We start from the raw sequence: 20210 nt of genomic DNA on the forward strand, positions 1-20210 counted from the left end.
AAAGCACTTTTAAAGAGCAACCAGGCATCCTCTACTGACGGGATGAGGTCAATATCCTTCCAGGATACCTGGACCAGGTCGATTAGAAAGGCCTGCTCGCTGAAGAGTTTTAGGGAGTGTTTAACAGTGATGAGGGGTGGTCGTTTGACCGCAGACCCATTACGGATGCAGGCAATGAGGCAGTGATCGCTGAGATCCTGGTTGAAGAGAGCAGAGGTGTATTTAGAGAGCAAGGATGGTCAGGAGGATATCTATGAGGGTGCCCATGGTTACAGATTTAAGGTTGTACCTGGTAGGTTCCTTGATAATTTGTGTGAGATTGAGGGCATCTAGCTTAGATTGTAGGACAGCTTGTGGCGTTGTGGCGTTCTTCAACAAAGATGGCTGACAAAACATTACGGTGGAACCAGATGTATGTTGTTATAACATCATAACGAGTCAAGCAAAACATTTACAATTGAGAGGAATACGTTCGTTAATGTAGAGACAAACGTTTGTGCATATTGTTTTGTCATGAAGTTAATTTACGAAAAACGCTATTTAGCAAGTTATCTGACTAGCTAACATTAGTCAGCTAGCTAGTGTTAGGATAATTAATTTGTAATTTGTGTTGTTTAATGTTTTAGGGACTCCTGAGAAAACCATCAAACCAGGCTGTCGTCTTGTGAAACAGTGGATGAAAAGAATCTAACTAGCTAAAGCATTTACTGCAAATTGAATGTACAATTGTGTAAGCTTGCCTTGCAATGCAGCTAAAGTAACATAGCTAGCTAACTATTTACTTGCTTATTGTGTAGTGGAGGATAAAAATAACTGTATGCCTATGGATATGTAGCTTGCTACAGTATGTAGCCGATCTGTGTATGGACCCTAAAACGTTAGGTTCTGATCTAATATTCATACCAATCTACGAACCTCAGCTATCATAGTTGTTGTATCAACTTCAAGTCTGAATGGCATTAATGAAGCCTATGGATAGAGTATAGTATAATAACTTTATTGTGCCAAGGATGCAAGTCCTATATACATGTGTACTTTAGTTATTACAACGCATGAGATTCCCACATTGTAGCCTGTACATTGAATATATTCACTGATCATGTACTCTTCCTTGGCAAATAAAGGTGCGGTTCAGGTATGAACCTCTGAGACATTATTTTTCAGTCATATCAAACTACATTATTTGAATGATGCTGTGTCTGCATATATGTATTACAATTATACACTTCAACAGTGTTTACCACTCCTGCTCCAAGGACATCAATGATTACACATGGTAACTATGCAATAGACTAGAAACATGATTGATTTGTAATTCATATATACAGGAAGAAAATGATGCATATCTAACTCCCTTCATCTGCATTAATCTGAGGACACAGGATAGTATTTCAATGAGATACTTAATTTCAACCAGTGGAGAATGTGAAATGCTTTATTGAAAGAAGTTCATTATCCAGGTGTTATAAATACATAAATGAATTATAATTATGATAATTGTAATATTATAAATACAAGTTCAATCTGTACTTCAATGCACATATGGTGTGCATTATAAAACGAGGAAGAAAGGTGGGGAGAGAGGTGTAGAAGACAGAAAGGGAAAGAGGTAAGAACAGTGGAAGACCGCATTTGATTCATGAATTACAGTGCTACCCTAATATTCTCTCAGTTCATCACAATTGCGGTGTCTCCTAACCAGCCTTGGGCCCCCAGTTGGCCCGAAGGTTATCTTAAGAGCGGGTGAGGTGGCGACGGGACAGGCTTCCTCTCTCACATCAAAACATACCTGCAGACGAGTGACAGATGGATAGAGAGAGAGCATGATTAAGCCTTATTTTTTTATTCTAATTTATTCTTATTTCAATGTAAAGCATCTCTCTAATAACACTTCCTGTTGACCCGACCAAGTGACATCTCACCTATGATCATGCTGTGCCCTCTGTGTCAGCCAGTTCACATGCAGAAGGGGTTCACCAAAACAGCTATAACCTAGAGGATTTGGGGAGAAGGATGAAGTGAAGAAGAGAGACTGTTACTGTGTGTGTGTGTGTGTGTGTGTGGTCTCACCTGGTGTCCACACTAAGTGGCTACAGAGTACTTTAGGCTGAAAAACAGACACATGAGGACAAACAATAGAAGATAATGTCAATAGAAGATACTGTATGTGATGGAGACACCTACCTGAAACATTTAAATATAGAGAGCTATGTGTCTCACCACTTGGTTATTGCAAGGCTAACCCCCAGGGAAATCATGACTTGGCAGCAACAGATAGTCCAATGAAAATGGCTGTGTTCATGTGGTGTAAAATCAGAAAATTAGCAGCTGACATCTTAAGGGTTTCTAATTAATGCATGTGAGACAGGTACAACAAGACAGGCAGAGATGGAGAAAAATAACACAAAACAGTTTAATTACCTCTGGTTATGGACACTTTTGCCAGCAATAAAGCTTCCACGGCCTGTTCCTCGGACAGTGAACATCTGGCAATATCTATATTTTCGACCCATTGATCAGCTCGCTCTCTGAGAGTAAAGAAAACAGCTTATTTTTTATAGATATGAAAACAATAACTGAGATATGACCGTTCAATCTAAAGCAGCAGATTTTTAGGATACGTCAATACAGCCCAGTGCTGCTTACCGGAGATGCCATCTTCGTAGGTGTCCGCTTTGACTTCCTTTGTGTCGCTAACTAGCTAGCCATTTCACACCGGTTACACCCGAAAATCGAAATATACACATTGCGAGATATTTGACGAAATAGACAGACATGCCTATATTTCCTCCATAGGAAACAATGGGAAGGCCGCAGAGTTCCAATATTATTTTTGTTTGTTTACATTTTAACAATGAAACAACGTGAGCATGTCTCATTGCCAACAATAGCAAAGCAGGCATTGTGACGTTGAACAATAAGCTGAGAATAGAACGTTCGGAAGGCGAGTTGGTGCCACGGTGCTCAATAGAACTAATAGGAGCTGGCAGGGTGAAAAATGCACTAAAATAAGGCCTGTTTTTCCGCCATTACTTCAAAACGACGGCAAGCAGCTGGGAAATATGGTCATATTATGAAACTGGGCTCCACGGCGGATGCAAAGAACTAGTTTTTATCAGAAAAGAACGTTGTTAAAAATGTAATGTGTCCAGCCTACTATCTATACGGATTTCAGAGCACTCTCGTCTGAGTGTACCAGAGAACAGAATAATTACTTTACAAGCGCTCAACACCCATTGGATATTTATTTATTTACCGTTATTTTACCAGGTAAGTTGACTGAGAACACGTTCTCATTTGCAGCAACGACCTGGGGAATAGTTACAGGGGAGAGGAGGGGGATGAATGAGCCAATTGTAAACTGGGGATTATTAGGTGACCATGATGGTTTGAGAGCCAGATTGGGAATTTTAGCCAGGACACCGGGGTTAACACCCCTACTCTTACGATAAGTGCCATGGGATCTTTAATGACCTCAGAGAGTCAGGACACCCGTTTAACGTCCCATCCGAAAGACGGCACCCTACACAGGGCAGTGTCCCCAATCACTGCCCTGGGGCTTTGGGATATTTTTTAGACCAGAGGAAAGAGTGCCTCCTACTGGCCCTCCAACACCACTTCCAGCAGCATCTGGTCTCCCATCCAGGGCCTGACCAGGACCAACCCTGCTTAGCTTCAGAAGCAAGCCAGTAGTGGTATGCAGGGTGGTATGCTGCTGGCGATGATATGGCCGGAGTCAGTAAACGTCGGGAAAAAGGCGCAATTAAATTGTTTCCAGCAGCACATTTACAGTCACCAACGCTCTGGTTAACACGAAAACTGCCTTACCAGCTCTACTAGGGCGAGTAAAATGGTCAGAGTGGTCTCATTTGTGTCTGGAAGTAGCTAGCCAACGTTAGCTTGGGTGCTTGACTGCCGTTGTATGGCCAGAACGCTCAAATAAACCCTACTCCTCGGCCCGAACGTCCAGCGTGCGCTCCGAGAGCGAAACGGTCTGAATTTACAAACTGACCATTTTTTCTCTGAATGGAAACACCATAATATTAATCAAATTCATTAAGCCAAATTCCTTAAAATCAATCCCATATACTATGTTATTACAAAAAAGGTTTTAAATTCTCTGGTAATGCCAATACAGAATTCTATCAAATGCTTCTCAAAGATGCCCCCTGGTGGTCAAACTAGCAATAACTTGCAGTAACAGAAGAAATGGCTGAGAATTAAGTGACGTGCCACAGAATGCTGCAGCAGCATGCAAGGTGTGCCGCAGTATGACGCAACTTTTAAAGGAGGAACCACTGTAGCTGCGATGATCCGGTGTAAAGGTCCAGAGCTTGCGGTAGGAATCCGGAGATGTGGTAGAGAAAAAGCAGTCTCATATGCTCTGGGTTGATATCGCGCTGTGCAGACTGGTAGGTATTTACCGAGCTGAGGCTTGCTGGTATACGAGTTAACGGTGAAGACAGATAGCAGTGGCTTCTGATGGGGGTTCCAGTTCTAAAGTATAAAAATAGCAGATCCGTACCACATTGGGTGAGGTGGGTTGTAGGAGAGTATATTCAGTCCGTAGATGGAAAGTGAGATTAAAATATATGCGAAATATATATACGAAAAAACAATATTTACATAGGACAGGACAGGACAAGACAAAACACACGTCCAACTGCTATGCCATCTTGGAACCAAATGTATTGGTGTAGTGCGTTTCTGGATCACCAATACAGAAGCCATACATCAAGTAAACAGAAATAAACTCTCTATGCTCTCTATGAACTGAATTCCAACCTTTTTCACTGGGCTGGCAGGCGGCCTAGTGGTAAAAAGCATTGGGTCAGTAACCAAAAGGTATCTGGTGGAAATCCCAAAATAAATTAGGTGAGGAGATGGAGGCTGATACTTCTTCCTGCTGTTGCACCCTTGAGCTTCATCGATTGGAACTGAAGTGGACAGCTGACAGTGGCGTGCTGCGGTAATGGAATAGAAAGGCATTTCACTGTACTTGTGCACATGACAATAGAAACTTGGAAAGTTGGTATGAATAAAGTACAAGGGCCTTTTGTGCCTCATCGTCCAATACCGAACAACACCTTGATAGTTCTCATTCTCCAGCCTTGAGATGGGCTGATTAGAGAGGTCATGGGTCATGATGGCCATTAATACACTTAAATGTTTCTGACATTTATCAAAGATATTCTTATAATAATAAATCTGTGGTTAGGCTAGGTGACCATCTCAAGTGCATTCCAGCCATTGTACCCCTTGAACACCATGATCAACAGTAAAACACTTGAATCATTCAAACCTGGAATTTATTAAAATTGTTTCTTTATTTAACACAGCAAGTCAGCTAAGAACAAATTCTTATTTACAATGACGGCCTACCCGAGCCAAACCCTAACAACACTGGGCCAATTGTGCGCCGCCCTATGAGACTCCCAATCACAGCCGGTTGTGATACAGTCTTGAATCAAACCAGGGTCTGTAGTGACGCCTCTGCACTGAGATGTGATGCCTTAGACCGCTGTGCTACTAGGGAGCCCCAATTTAAATGAGTATAACTTAGGCAAGGACACAAGGATGGACCTTCCTGTTTCATTCTCTTTAGAGAGTCAAGTGAATGTACTTGCAAAGTGTTTGTATATGACTGAAAAGCTGGTCCAAGGCAGGCCTATTTTGTTTCCTTGGGGCTACAGACACAATTTAGTTATTAAAGGTCCAATGCAGCAGTTTTTATCAATATCAAAACATTTTCTAGGTAACAATTAAGTACCTTATTGTGATAGTTTTCAATTAAAATTGTCACAGATGAACAAAAATAGCTTCTTAGCAAAGAACAAGCAAGAATTTTGATAGGTCTGTCTGGGAGTGATCTGAGTGGGGAGGGGAAATCTGAAAACTAGCTGTTATTGGTGGAAAGGTTTGAAACTCTTTCTTATTGATGTCACCAGGCAGGCCAAAACTCCATCCCACCAAAACAGGCTTAAATTTCAGGCAGTCTTTTCAAACAGCTCTTACACTCAAAGGGCATTATCATAATTTTAACAATTCCATAGTGTTATCCCAACCTCATGATGTGGGCATATACATAAAACACATGTAAATCACAATTTTGACTGCACTGGGCCTTTAAACATATAGCGGCATAACTTTACGCTTATACAACTCTGTCATATGGTAAAGAAAGCCAACTATAGCCTATAAGTCTGACAGAAAATGCAGGGTGAATTACAGAAATGTGTATAAATACCCGCCAAGGAGGCAGGAATAACACAAATATTCTGTTTATACCAATTAACCTCTTATAGAAAGTGAATGGCGCCATCTAGTGTATTGCTATATATTGCATGGCATTACAAACTGCACGTCCACCCACAGTGATTGAGCACTGAAGTCAATTGAATGTAAACAAACTGCCTGCTTTCTCCTCGTTCTTTAGTAATTGGGAAATGGCATGCAGTGTGTGGTAGAGGAGAAACCAAACTCTTCATTATAAACTGGGTGGTTTGAACCCTGAATGCTGATTGGCTGACAGCCGTGGTATATCAGACCGTATACCATCGGTATGAGAAAATATGTATTTTTCCTGCTCTAATTACGTTGGTAACCAGTTTATAATAGCAATAAGGCACCTCTGGGGTTTGTGATATATGGCCAATTTACCACCGCTAAGGGCTGTGTCCAGGCACTCCGCTTTGCATTGTGGCTAAGAACAGCCCTTAGCTGTGGTATATTGGCCATATACCACACCCTCTTATTGCTTTAATAATTTCTTGTTTAGGTAGTTAGCTACACATCAAATACATTTATTGAAAAAGCATTTACAATGTGGTACAAACAAAGCGTGCACTGTCAATGGGAGAGTAGTTAGCTAGCTAGCTGGTAGCTGCTCTTAGCAACGCTAGCATTTACATACTACTATACTGAACAAAAATATAAATGCAACATAAAAGATCACAGAAATGTTCCATATGCACAAAAAGCATAGGAGAAAAGCATTTCTCCTTCGCCAAGATAATCCATCCACCTGACAGTGTGGTATATCTAGAAGCTGATTAAACAGTATGATCATTACACAGGTGCACCTTGTGCTGGAGATAATAAAAGGCCACTCTAAAATGTGCAGTTTTGTCACACAACACAATGCCATAGATGTCTCAAGTTAAGGGAGCATGTAATTGGCATGCTGACTGCAGGAATGTCCACCAGAATTGTTGCCAGAGAATTGCATGTTCATTTCTCTACCATAAATCACCTCCAACATCATTTTAGAGAATTTGGCAGTACCTCCAACCGAACTAAACACCGCAGAACACGTGTAACCATGCCAGCCCAAGACTTCCACATCCGACTTCTTCAGCGTCGCCTGCACTGCCCGTCTGCCCAACGCCGTCTGAGCTGTCCGTCTGCCAAGCGCCGCCTGCGCTGCCCGTCTGCCCAGCGCCGTCTGAGCCGCCCGTCTGTCCTGAGCCTTCAGAGCCGCCCGTCTGTCCTGAGCCTTCAGAGCCGCCCGTCTGTCCTGAGCCTTCAGAGCCGTTCGTCAGTCAGGAGCCGCCCGCCAGTCGGGCAGCCAGAGCCGCCCGCCAGCCAGGGGCAGCCAGAGCCGCCCGCAAGCCAGGGGCTGCCAGAGCCGCCCGCCAGCCAGGGGCTGCCAGAGCCGCCCGCCAGCCAGGGGCTGCCAGAGCCGCCCGCCAGCCAGGATCTGCCAGAGCCGCCCGCCAGTCATGAGCCGCCCGCCAGTCATGAGCCGCCCGCCAGTCCGGAGCCGCCCCTCAGTCCGGAGCTGCCCCTCAGTCCAGTGGCGCCCTCTAGGATGGTCTTCAGTCCGGGACTCGCTGAAAGGGTCGCCGCTCCAGAGGCGCTACCAAAGCCGGTATTGACTATGGTGAAGTGGGGGCCACGTCACGCACCCGAGCCGCCGCCGTAAGAAGGCCCACCCGGACCCTCCCCTTCTGTGTCGGGTTTTGCGGCCGGAGTCCACACCTTTGGGGGGGTACTGTCATGCCCTGGCCTTAGTCATCTTTGTTTTCTTTATTATTTTAGGTCAGGGTGTGACATGGGGGATGTTTGTGTGTTTTGTCTCGTATAGGGTGTTTGTATTGTATATTTTTTTTTTTGTAGATTTCATGGGGTTGTGTTCAGTGTAGGTGTTTATGTATGTCTATGGTTGCCTGGATTGGTTCTCAATTAGAGACAGCTGTCATTAGTTGTCTCTGATTGAGAGCCATATTTAGGCAGCCATAGGCATTAGGTAGGTTGTGGGTAATTGTCTATGTCTTGATGTTAGTTGCTTGTGTCTGCACTTTCGCTTTGTAGCGTCACGGTTGTTTTTGTCTAGTTTGTATTAGTGTTCGTTTTCATCTTCAAATAAAATATGTATTTATATCACGCTGCGCCTTGATCCTCTCTTTCACTGAAAGACGATCGTGACAAGAATCAACATGTTGAATTGTGTAAAGGGTTGCGTCAATCAAATCTGGTATCAGGATAACATGTGATTCAGAGTCACCGAATATACTTTAAGTATTTTTATTTAACACAAGCGATAAATGGTAAATGCAATTTTCGTATATAGTAGAGGCTTAGCGTGGTTTAAACTTGCTAGCCTATCGGTGGTGCCCAGGCTGGTCCCAGCCTCACAGCACACAGGATCCAGATATCCGAAAGTGTTTGTTGTGAAGATTAAGCTGAGTTGTAGGTGGCTACACATTCCTCAGTTCCTGTTTTCTGGTTATTCAGCATTTTTCCATCTTGTCTCAACCTTCTGGTTTGCACAGTCGACACCCTAGATTAACAACAGCTTTTCTGCAGTCACGCTATGTTTTGTGATTAACATGTCCTATTTCTATAAGGCATATATTTTTGTTAAAAAGAGAACAAAACCATCCTTCACAATTGGAAAAGGCCACCACTCAAGGTGGTCCCTGAACACACTGCTGGGACAGCAGGCGCTGCTTGGCTACTAGCAGTTTTTCAGGGTGTTTTAGCTTTAGAAGTTAAACTTGTGAAAGTGAAACGTAAGACTCCAGAGGACTCCCAATCTTGTGCAACTGCAGCCCGCAATTCGGGGCGTTTATGCCTGTGGGGAATCCTGCACCGTTTCTTCCTCTTTTGGAAAGTCCCTGAAATGTAGACAGCCTCCTTTTCATAAGACAAGGATAGATTGTTTCATTTTTACTCTGGTTGTTTTCCTAAACGGAGAGACATACCGTGCATCTGGATCATTTGCAGGTAAGTTGGTCAAGGACCTGATTCCCTTCTGTGTGTTAATTTCGCAGTGTGCTGTTAAACATATAGTTAGCTGACATTGAAAGAACAATCCTTGATTCGTTTTTCAGTCAAATGGTAGCCCGCCTTTTTTTTGCTATAAAGCTGAAGGACGGGGCTGAAGAATGTACATTCTTAGATAAAGCTATAGAGGGTAGACCATGAGATAAAAGTTATAATAAAATAGTGCTTTGAAACTATACATTGATATTGTTTGCAAACATTGAAACAACTTTATGGGTTATGATGGATTAAGACAGCTGTCCTGAGCTCATGAGGAATTTCTAAGTGATATGATTTTAGAATAAGTGGGTATGTTGAACTGTCCATTGAACAGCTTTAAATAATATAAAAATACACCTTTAACCATTTAGCAGCTTTGATTTAATTAGCAAGGCCACATGACAAGCTTGAAGTTGGTTCCAGCTTTTACTTTCGGGTCTATCTTGTACTTTCAAGTACAATCTGGAACTGAAAGTAAAAGCTGGAACAAACCTCAAGCTTGCCATGAGGCCTTGCTAATTAAATCGGTGTACAGAGTGGAGGGTGAGTGACATTTTCCAACCTACTCAGGAGTATGATGGCTCCTAACCACACATAATGTGAAAAAATATATTTGTTTAACATTTTTAAACAATGTCACACCAACATCTTAAGTCTGGTTCTGCTGTCACGTTTCCTGGCCATGTGGCTTGACCATACATGAAAGCCTCTGCCCTGGTTGTATAACTAGGGCAGAGGCTGTCCTGTATGGTGAAGCCACATGGCCAGGAAAGGTATCAGCAGAACCAGACTTATGATTTTGATGTTTTTCTTTTAACCTTGCACATTATTTATTTATGTCTTTCCTATCAGGAGTCTTTCCTACCAAACCTCCTGGGTGTCATCATGAGTGTGGTAACATCCAGTCTATCAGGTGATCAGGAGAAGAAGCTGCTTTCTCTGTTCGGCCATGTCAGACTCAGTCTGCTCTACAAAGCCAGTGTCCAAGGCTACACGGCAGCTGCCTTTCACGCACGCTGCAACAGCCAGGGACCCACTGTAGTCGCTGCCTACAACAAGGCTGGCTTCCTGTTCGGAGCCTACACCAGCAAAGACTACACTCAGAATGGACAGCCTATTAATGACGACAAAGCCTTCCTCTACAGCATCAACGACGAAAGAAAAAATCCACTGCGTGTGTCTAGTGCCAATGGCCAGTATGGTTTCACAGATGAAAACACTGGCCCGAATTTTGGTGCCTTGGTGTTTCTGTTCAATGACACAGCTACAGTCCAATATAACGCAGGGAACAGCTACAACTTTGATGCAGCACATATGCATGGCGACGACCTGCAGCTGACTGAATGTGAGGTGTACAGAGTGGAGGGTGAGTGACATTTACATACCTATTTAGGAGTATGGCGGCTCCTAACCGCAGAAGATATTTCAGTGCACAATCATTTTACATTTTGAAACAATGTCACACCTACATGTCTACGGTTGTTGTAATAACAAACATTATATGTTTTAAAGGTGCTACACATTCTATTTTTATTTTTGCATTGTAATTTAAAAGAAAATCCATAATATAGTAATAGTGGAATTATAGTGCTTCACAGTATTACTTACCCACCAGTGTTGTGATTGGCTGTGATATTCTCCTTTGATTTCTCCCACCGGAGCGGCATCTGTTGTCAAAATGGGAAGGCTGTTCTGACTTTGTGACTGTATTATCTAGTGGAAACCGCTCTAACATTTCCTGGTTGCTAAAATTCTACACTGTTCGCTCCATTTCACTTTATGAGAGAAATCCAGCACTGAATAGTGTAGGGAATAATTGTACCATCTAAATCACTGTGAAATATCTTTTTAATAACAACAAATATAGTTTTTACAGAAGTTTAAACCTGGTGGACCAAAACCGAAGGCTCAAGCGCGAGTCTCCGCCATGTTACGGGAAATGGGATGCGGAGAAGGGGGAGATTTGTTTTGAATGAAGCATAGTGCTGTTGCAATTCACCTAGCACTAGACTGCATTCAAAACAAATCTCTTTGTAAAACACTATCATTCCACTATTACTGCAGATATAGTCTGGACATTTTCTGAAATTACTATGCCTAAAAAATGTAAATAATCCTACCTTTGTAAAAGATCATTCAAACTAATTTCTCCCCATTCAGACTTGGGAGGTTGTTTGACAAAGCCTTGGAGAAACATGCAGTGGACCTCTGAGTATGTAATGCTGACTTTAAGCATAACTGTAAACACACACACACACACACACACACACACACACACACACACACACACACACACACACACACACACACACACACACACACACATTACATTGTGCTTAACTATCCCTGCACCTTTCCGACTTTCCAGGAGGAAACGGCAGTTGAAGGAGAAAATCAAGAACTATAAGCCTGATGTCAAGTCAGTGAGTCAGGCCAGGGTTCTCCTCGTGGGTCCTGTTGGGGCTGGCAAGTCCAGCTTCTTCAACTCTGTCAACTCTATCTTCAGAGGAAACATGACTAGTCAGGCCATATGTGGCAGCGCAGGCACAAGCCTGACCACCCAGGTAAAATGTGTGTATGGGTGGGTGGGTGCTTTCTTATGTCAGTTTGACCAGGTACCACATCTAATGTGTGTGTTTATTGTGTATTTGTGTGTTGATTATGTATGTGTGTGTTGGTTCCGTGCCATTGGCGTGTATTAATGGATGCCAAGGGAAGCCAGGCTTCCCCAAGAAATTGACCAAGGAAAAAAATACAAAAATACGGTATCTTTCATCTCTCTGTGTTTAAAACATTTCCTTCACTTCGCAAGAGGCCGAATGTTTTTCACCAGAGAAAGCATCAGAGCTAGCCAAAATGGTCCCTTTCCTAAATTAGCCATGGGTGGAGATAGGGATTTGGACTTGTGGTTTTACATCATTCTCTGTACTGGCCAATGATTATAACGGTGATTCTGATCCAACCATTAATTCAGACATTGTGTTCCTGGCCTGACAGGATGGAAGTTCAATATGTACCTAAATGTAGTAGTAGGCTAATGATGTTAACTAGCTGGCCTGGCACATCGTTGCCCATGAAAGGAAGTTAGGCTAGGTAGCAAGCATTTTAGCCAGGTAGCCTAGTACAACAAAAAACAAAGTGTGTACTGTATGATAGAGTCATAGACCGTTTAGGCAACATGAAAAAGGAGGATGGTATTGGCGTTTCTACAAGTAGGGTAAGTCAAATCACTAGGCTACGATGGACATCCACATCATATTTAGCTTATGTTGATTGGACGAAATCATTTTTTGTTATCTTTTAGTTGTCACTGTGTTAGACTAAACATAGGTGATTAGATTGTTAAAATGTTGAAGTTAAAATGGTGCTGGAATAGTGGAGGCAGCGCCTGTTTTCTTTGCGACTTGCAGTAACTCTGTTGTTCTAAATCAATAGTTGTTTAGTATTCCAAAAATGTCAGAAACGTTAACTTGATTGACCATGCTGTAGGTCATGTAACTGTTTGTTACATGCAATATGTTTTGAGGACTGCTCCGGTTTTGTGATGAAACGAAGGTGTGGTTGAATTTATTCAGCCACTGTGTCTTCTTATTGTCTCGGCCTTAGGTCTATATATCACGGTGTCAAGGCGTATGAACTAACAGGTTATAGAACAAACAGCCTAATTATCACAACACATAGGTTGTAATATGGCTTTTTTCCCCCTGGCTTGGCTTCCCCAGGGACTTTACCCACGTGCCACTATTGCCAACCACCCACATACTGTCTTATCTTTCCCTAGTTCCGTACCTTCAACATCAAGTCGGGGAAGAGTGGTGAGCCTATACCCCTGATCCTGTGTGACACTATGGGACTGGAGGAGGCGTCAGGAGCTGGCTTGGATATGGAGGACATAGTCAACATTTACAAAGGCCATGTTCAGGACCGTTACCAGGTATGCAGACTTGTCCGGAGGCACAACGCAAACTAGCAGTAGGAGGAGAGAATAAACCATTGATCAAATCTAACAAACAAAAAACAACAACCTCCATGTTTGTCATTTATAGTTTAATCCCATGACGCCCTTGAGTGAAGATGTACCTGGGTATCGTAAGCATGTCAGTCTGAAGGATCAGATCCACTGTGTAGTGTACGTGGTGGACGCCTGCAGAGTCTCTCTGATGTCTGCCAAAATTGTGGAGAAGTTTGCCACCATTCGCAAGAAGACCAATCAGATAGGTGAGCGAATGGTGGACGATATGTTTTGAAAAGGAACGAGTCAGTGTCAAATCAACGAACCTTCTTATAATTGACATATTTGTACATACTGTTATATTGTATATACTTATAAAGTGTGTCATAGAGCATTATGAAACTGTACGATAAAACAAAAAGGCACAAGAGGATGTGGATATCATTTGCATGAATGTTGTATATCGTGATAAGGGGCATTGTGTGATTTATAGCTTTTTTTTCTACAGTTTCATAATGCTCTATGAATATGAGGCGCTTTCAACTCCGGTTTCTAAAGAAATATGGAACACCTTATGAAGAAACACTTCATAACAAGGTGTTCCAAGTGTGTATCCTATTTCAATGGGTAACTCTGTATGGAATACTCTCATATTTAAACATCCTGACATATTCATTTTCTTGTTCTGCATGTTTGTCCTAGGTATTCCCCAACTGATGTTAATGACCAAAGTGGACGAGGCCTGCCCCCTAGTGTCAGAAGAGCTGCAGAATGTTTATACGAGCCATTACATACAAAGGAAGGTGAGCCGTTTGGCAATGACAATTAAATAAAATTAGTCAATCTTAAATCCTACCCTCCTTAACGTCTCTTACGTCTTGAGCAGATGGTTATTTATGTATACAAAAGTAAGTGGTTAACCACACTGGATTGTGTGTGTGTGTCCGTCTTTCAGATCCAGGAGTTGAGTGCATCCCTGGGCATTCCTGTGTCCGGTATTCTGCCAGTGAAAAACTACAGCCAGGAGCTGGAGCTGAATCAGAACACTGATATCCTGCTACTCAGTGCTCTGGATCAGATGTTGAACTATGCTGACAGCTTCTTCGAAAACCAGCCTGAACAGGAAGAGCTCTAACCCTCTTCACAGTCCCACTGTCAAGTGTCAATACTCTGAAGACAAAAATGTTTTTTTTGCAATCCCATATTATTTTGTAACTGTGCAAGATATCCATATTTATTTTGGTACATGTTATCATGCAAGTGGACATTATCATTATTTTTTGTGGATATTATAACACGTTGCTCATTCTTACTGCTATTTTAACTGAGAATTTTTTTTGTGACCTTTTCACGTGACATGAAAAACACCTGGCCCTAATGTTCCTTTAACATCTTAAATCAGTTTGTGATAGAGCTTTGATGTGACAGTGCAAAGCAAATTCAAGGTCGCATTTGCCTTCTTTCAAGCAGTAGTAACGTACATAAACAATGCATGCATGTACCAATGCAAACGGACTGTTCCCCAATTGAATAAAGGGTTAAAGGGAACGGGGTGGGGCCTAGTGAATAATCTTCTGACAAAGCAACTCTACCTGTGTACTTTTCGAAGCGTTTGTATGCAAGCGCCCCAGAGCACAGTAAAGTTGCATCACTGTAATTTGAAAGCATTGTTTATGTAGAGAGTTTTACCGTAATATCGTATGGTATTAATTCTATTCTTGGTAACGCTTTAGGCTTGGGTGATGACACAGTGCACTGCATATTGTTGGTTGATTGACAAATTGAGTTGTTGTCCAGAGGACGAAATATTGCCTTTCTATGGCTCCTGTCACCATATTCACTGAACTAGGATAAGACGCAACATGACTAATTCATAGTGCCACAGTGTGTGCATTCAAAAACAATAAACATAAAACATGAGATAAACAGTGAGACAAAGAGAGGTGCGTTTTGAAGCCACCTGGTGGCATTGCGAAAAGGTTACTATACTGCAATAGTTTGGAGTCCTTGGAGTTACTACTGTAAATTGGTAAGAAAACAAAAACACTGTACTGAAAGGACTTATTTGACAGGTGTTGTCAAGTTGGTGTCTCCGCATGGTATGTAATTATATTTCACACATTCTAAAACAAAAAAATCATCTCTCACAGATGCATGTGCAAATATGTACACACACACACACAGGTAGTTTCACATTTGTGGTCATTTGTTTTATATATAATGTTTCCTATATTGTTCAATACATTGATCCAATCTCATTTCCTGCTGTGCATTATTGAGATGTTACATGCTGTACGAATAATAAAGATGACAAATAAAAGTTTCCTCTGAGCTTGGTCAAATGAGAACAAATTACATTTGATGCTAATTTTTGACAGACTGATCTTACTAAGAATGCAATATTAGTACATTTCATGCATTTGGAAATAAGCATATATTTCCAATGTCTTTGAAATTCCAGACAAGAATGCAACATTATATGCCAGTGGTTCTTTTATGCACCAAATCCCACATACCAGCAGACTTTAGAAATTATAAGGATTCATGCATGAGGAGGCAGACACAGACCCTCCTTTATCTTGTGACCAAAGCTGGTTGGTACATTGAACCTATTGACTGCCACTCTGAAGGTTAAGTGAAAGGTAAACCAAACACTACCACTGCTTTTAAGCAAAGCGGACATAACTCACCGGCTATTAGATGACAGAGGGTCTGGTATCATGCAGTTACCTGCCTGTGAAAACCCCATTTGTCTCAAAGCCATTTATCACAAAGCAGTTGACCTTTTCTAGACCAGAAAAGGGGTCATATAGGAGCGGCCATCTTTGAATGGGCATTTGTTGATTTACCTTGAAGATCTGGAATACAATGTTATTTGTAGAGATTCATTAACACCTGTTGTTCTCTTTTGTGGATATAACACTTTACGTATGCCAAAGTACACATAAACATGCACACACTTCCACAACAGCATTCCCACCAAAGTGAACTGTAAATGTATTTTAGGAAATGTCAACATCTGTTAGCTTACAGAAACTATCCAACTTCTCATGCCTCATACCATCACCCACTGGGCATTAACTGTGTTAATGAGAGTTCATTACGTTTTGTTGTCTAATAAACACTTTTGAAGTGACTTAAAGGCAAACCATCTGGCACCATGGCAGTCGAGCTATAGATTGCAATCCACGTTCACTGATTGGAATTATGAGAGGCTCTCTTTGGACCACTCTTTGTATCTAATCCTAACTGTGCAGGTCTTTTGCATACATCATACATTTATATCAGTAGGATATGTTTGTTACTTGAACGTATCTCATATGGGTCTCAAGTGAGCAATAGGCCCATATGAGCTGAAGTACTTGATTTAGGCTTGCAGAGCTACCGGTAAATTACCAAATTTACCGGAATCTTCTGTAATTTTGGTAATTAACAGAAAATCTATGGCAATCTATGGTTACTTTGGTAATTCATACTTTAATAATGTTGAAAGGATATATTCACATATAGTATTTATTTTTGATATCATTATCCATGAGTTTCTATTCGATAGACCATGTGGTTCCAGAGAAAATAGCCCAATTAATGAAAACGCATGTAATATCAACAATGACATCATTTTCAATTTCAACTAATGACTTTCTCCACATTTGCCACCAGTTTGACTCCAAAACACTGACAACAATTACATATTCCGTCATATTTAACATCAATGGTATCCACTAAGTTGATGGTTTATATTTAGGATAATGTTTAACAGCTTTGTCATTCTAATTTTATATTTTTAAATAATCTTATTGAATTATTTCAGATATTTCATGTGATAAGGCCACACAAAGAGTTAGCAAAATTCTGGTAGTTTACTCGTAAACTTTGAAAGTTTCCAGCTGTATACCCTCCCTTTGCAAACTTAACTTCATTAAAGTTGCCCCCAAAACAGCATAAACTCCTAGTGTGTTACATCCAGTTTTTGTGCAGATTCCAGGCACACATATTTTTTGCCCATTTCAAAAATACTTTCTCATAATGACTCATGACATAGCATTCCTGTGTACAGCCAAACATGTATTACTCCCTAAAAAGTAATTAGACCTTGTAATTTCATCAATTCAAATGTTAACAGACAAAACTGGAGTTGACAGACAAAGGAGACATGGGAATTTATCATAGCCAAAGTTCTAAATCCCAATTTTGGTCCAAGACAGCAGTGTGTGGCTGTCTGGTCTAGAGGCGTTCTAGAGAAAGAGAGAGAATGCCTCAGGTATGACGCTGAAGAAGGCCATGGCTCATTGGAGTTAAAAGGAAAAAAAGGAGATTGTTGGGTATTCATGTTCAACAAATGATTCAAAGTTATCATTCGCGGTGCCGTTTATCTCATTCTCCCTATGCTATCAAAACCCATAACTGAATTTGACAGAAGAAAGTACAAAACAGTTTATGCAAAAATGCACATAATTATATTAAGTCACATGTCATAAGGCGACATCAACTGGGATGATTGATGCCATGTGGTATGTTACAAACAAAACAAACATAGAGAGAGCTGATTGGTGTTACAGTGTTACATGTATGGTGGCAGGGAAAATACCAGGTTTGAGGTTAAACTACAGAGTTAGGGCCCACCATGGAAACACAAACACCCCTAACACGCTCCACTAATTCATCAATAGCACAGTAGTAAGTGAATGGGAAACAACCTCTACGGAAATGTACACACACACACGCACACACACACACACACACAGACAATGAAATCCATAAGCTACAGGACTGTAACAACCTTAGCTTACTCACAGCATGTTATGTAAAATGTATGTTTTGCTCTGATGTCAAAAAAAGGTCACATCTGATCAGGAACTATCTGTTTCCTGGTTCTCCTCAGGTCATGGTTACAATAACAATTGTGGCTAATATGCAGAGGCGTGGTGTGTAGTGGTAGGCCTATAGCAGGGGTGTCAAATTCATTCCATGGAGGGCCTAGTGTCTGCAGGTTTTTGTTTTTTCCTTTCAATTAAGTCCTAGACAACCAGGTACGGAAGTTCCTTACAAATTAGGGACCTTCATTCGTAAATCAAGTACAAGGGAGGAGCGAAAACTCGCACACACTCGGCCCTCCATGGAATTAGTTTAACACCTGTGGCATATATGAAGCAACCTTTAACATTTCTAAGTATGAACATGTACGTGGAACTCTGGGATCAAGCCCAATTTTACACAATTCCCCTCCCCCAACACGTTAAAACAATTATAATCTATATGAAACATAAACTATGATATATTAACTTGTTCAGAACACATGGGCCCCACCAAAGAGTTAACAAAAATGCTTTCAACTTTCAGAGTTTCTGACGAAGGCTCTGACGAAGGCCTTGCGGCCAATACGTAAAGCTTAATAAAGAGCAGTGATACTAGCAAGAGCAGTGTGCGGGTTTCTTCTTTATTCTAATGTTATTCAATTGTTACCATGCACTTGCAACAAAGATAGCGCAGATGTGCGAGTGCCTTTTGAATTTTGTACCTTCAGAGTTTCCTAACATGCAATAAACAAAACCTGAATACACATTTCATGGCTCTGCATTGATTTGTTTCTCTGAAAAAAGCTAACTATTTCTTCAAACAATTTCCTATTTCTTCTCTTAGTTTAGTCAATGCTGTTCAATGGGGTAGTTTTAAATAGAGACAAGATATTCAAGTTACATAAAAGTGCAATAATACTAATTTAGATCAATTGTAACAGATATCCTTTGGGTTATATTTGCGTGGAACAAATAATCTAAAGGGAGAAAAAAGAGAGTGAAGAGAGATAGGAGCGAGAGAAGATAGAAAAATAGAGAGATGAGAGAGCATGCTAGTACCTCAGACAGACTGAACAAACACGACTGACTCCAGTCATTACTTGTTTCCTGCCTCAGGGCGTTGGACTGCCCCTGCCTGTAAAACACTCAGCCTGACCATCTTATCTTATCTTAACCCATCAGCTTTTCCCCTCCCCTTTACAGAAAGATATTAGGTACTAGGAAATACAGTAGTTTCCTTTTCTCAGCTTCTGTCTCCACTGATAGACCACTTACAGACTATCTATGACTGTTTTTGGGGCGTTATAATCCTAATGTTACATCAACCAAATCAACCAAACCAAATCAGAACTGTCAGTTAATGTCCTGGGAATGTTATTGGTGTGCTGGGTATAGGGTTGTGCATCGGATATACAATGCATTAAAACAACAAAACGTAAAAGGCGCCCGGGTCTCCATGACCAACCCATTAGATGTTGCGTTTTTATGTTTGCTCAGTGTAATAGCATCTATAGGGGTGGAAGTAGCGCATTAACTCTTTTTAATCAAGTCCCCCCCCCACAAAGACTGAGTTTAGTCTGCTGAAGAGGCCTTGGTCACTAGGTCCACTGCCATTTGGCTCAATTCCCCGCAGCTTCCAACCAGAAGCAAATAGTTGGCCCACTTTTTTGTCTATGAATTCCAGGGAATAGGAAGTTGGGTAGCCTGCATCTGTAAGCAGTGGCTCAGGGACTCGGGAGAACACTAATGAGGGCTGGTGCTCGTTTGGGGGAAGCATTTGGAGGCTGAACCTACCCACCGCCTCACATCAACATTCAAAATGTTGAATTTCTTTAAAAAACATAGATGAGTTATAGGTCTCCCTTGTCAATGCTTGGGGAGAATGATGGGGCTAAACTTTTCAAGAAAGACCATCATATAAACCAAACACAATCAATTCTATGTAGTTATGCGGTGTACTGTGTGGTGATTGACCACTGTTTCATTCAGTGTGTGTCGTGTGCCATCGGTTCCTCTCTCTCCTTGATTTATCGTTGTTTCCAAACCAACAACATCTTTTCTGGAAACAGATGTTTGGCAGTGCCGCGTGTTCCATGCAATTTCACGTATCTGGCTTCTTTTCATAGCCTTCCAGTGACTCACTTGTCCTTGGCGGCCTTGCCAACATGGCTGTCCGACTGACTGACTCCATTTCA

At 41.5% G+C, this 20210-nt stretch overlaps 1 protein-coding gene and 1 long non-coding RNA gene across 4 annotated transcripts; one reads left to right on the forward strand and one right to left on the reverse strand.

Moving 5' to 3' along the window:
- Positions 1-1417: 1417 nt before the first annotated feature.
- LOC129831128 (uncharacterized) lies at positions 1418-6873 on the reverse strand. Of its 2 annotated transcripts, XR_008755671.1 has the most exons (4): positions 2647-6873; positions 2422-2528; positions 1923-1992; positions 1418-1789 (listed from the first exon to the last, which is right to left on the reverse strand). It is a non-coding gene; the product is annotated as an uncharacterized LOC129831128 (long non-coding RNA). The 2 variants fall into 2 exon arrangements; XR_008755670.1 differs by having other exon boundaries at positions 2422-6870.
- A 2117-nt stretch (positions 6874-8990) lies between these two features.
- LOC129831129 (interferon-induced protein 44-like) lies at positions 8991-15543 on the forward strand. 2 transcript variants are annotated; one of them, XM_055894200.1, is made up of 8 exons: positions 8991-9228; positions 10120-10633; positions 11428-11479; positions 11636-11831; positions 13049-13201; positions 13314-13485; positions 13922-14022; positions 14175-15543. In XM_055894200.1, exons 2-8 carry the CDS (start codon positions 10153-10155, stop codon positions 14352-14354), a joined length of 1335 nt encoding a protein of 444 aa, XP_055750175.1. In that variant the 5' UTR covers positions 8991-9228; positions 10120-10152; the 3' UTR covers positions 14355-15543. The 2 variants fall into 2 exon arrangements, with proteins under 2 accessions (XP_055750175.1, XP_055750174.1); XM_055894199.1 differs by lacking the exon at positions 8991-9228 and having other exon boundaries at positions 9999-10633.
- The last annotated feature ends 4667 nt before the right edge of the window (positions 15544-20210 follow it).

This window comes from Salvelinus fontinalis, chromosome 32, assembly GCF_029448725.1.
Source record: "Salvelinus fontinalis isolate EN_2023a chromosome 32, ASM2944872v1, whole genome shotgun sequence".
Lineage (NCBI taxonomy): Eukaryota > Metazoa > Chordata > Actinopteri > Salmoniformes > Salmonidae > Salvelinus > Salvelinus fontinalis.

Bases quoted from the DNA above. Each gene is read 5' to 3' on its own strand.
- LOC129831129 (XM_055894199.1), top strand. From the start codon at position 10,015: ATGGTGAAGCCACATGGCCAGGAAAGGTATCAGCAGAACCAGACTTAT. The intron at 11,832-13,048 runs GTAAAATGTGTG...ATCTTTCCCTAG, and splicing joins GCACAAGCCTGACCACCCAG to TTCCGTACCTTCAACATCAA. The intron at 14,023-14,174 runs GTGAGCCGTTTG...TCCGTCTTTCAG, and splicing joins GCCATTACATACAAAGGAAG to ATCCAGGAGTTGAGTGCATC.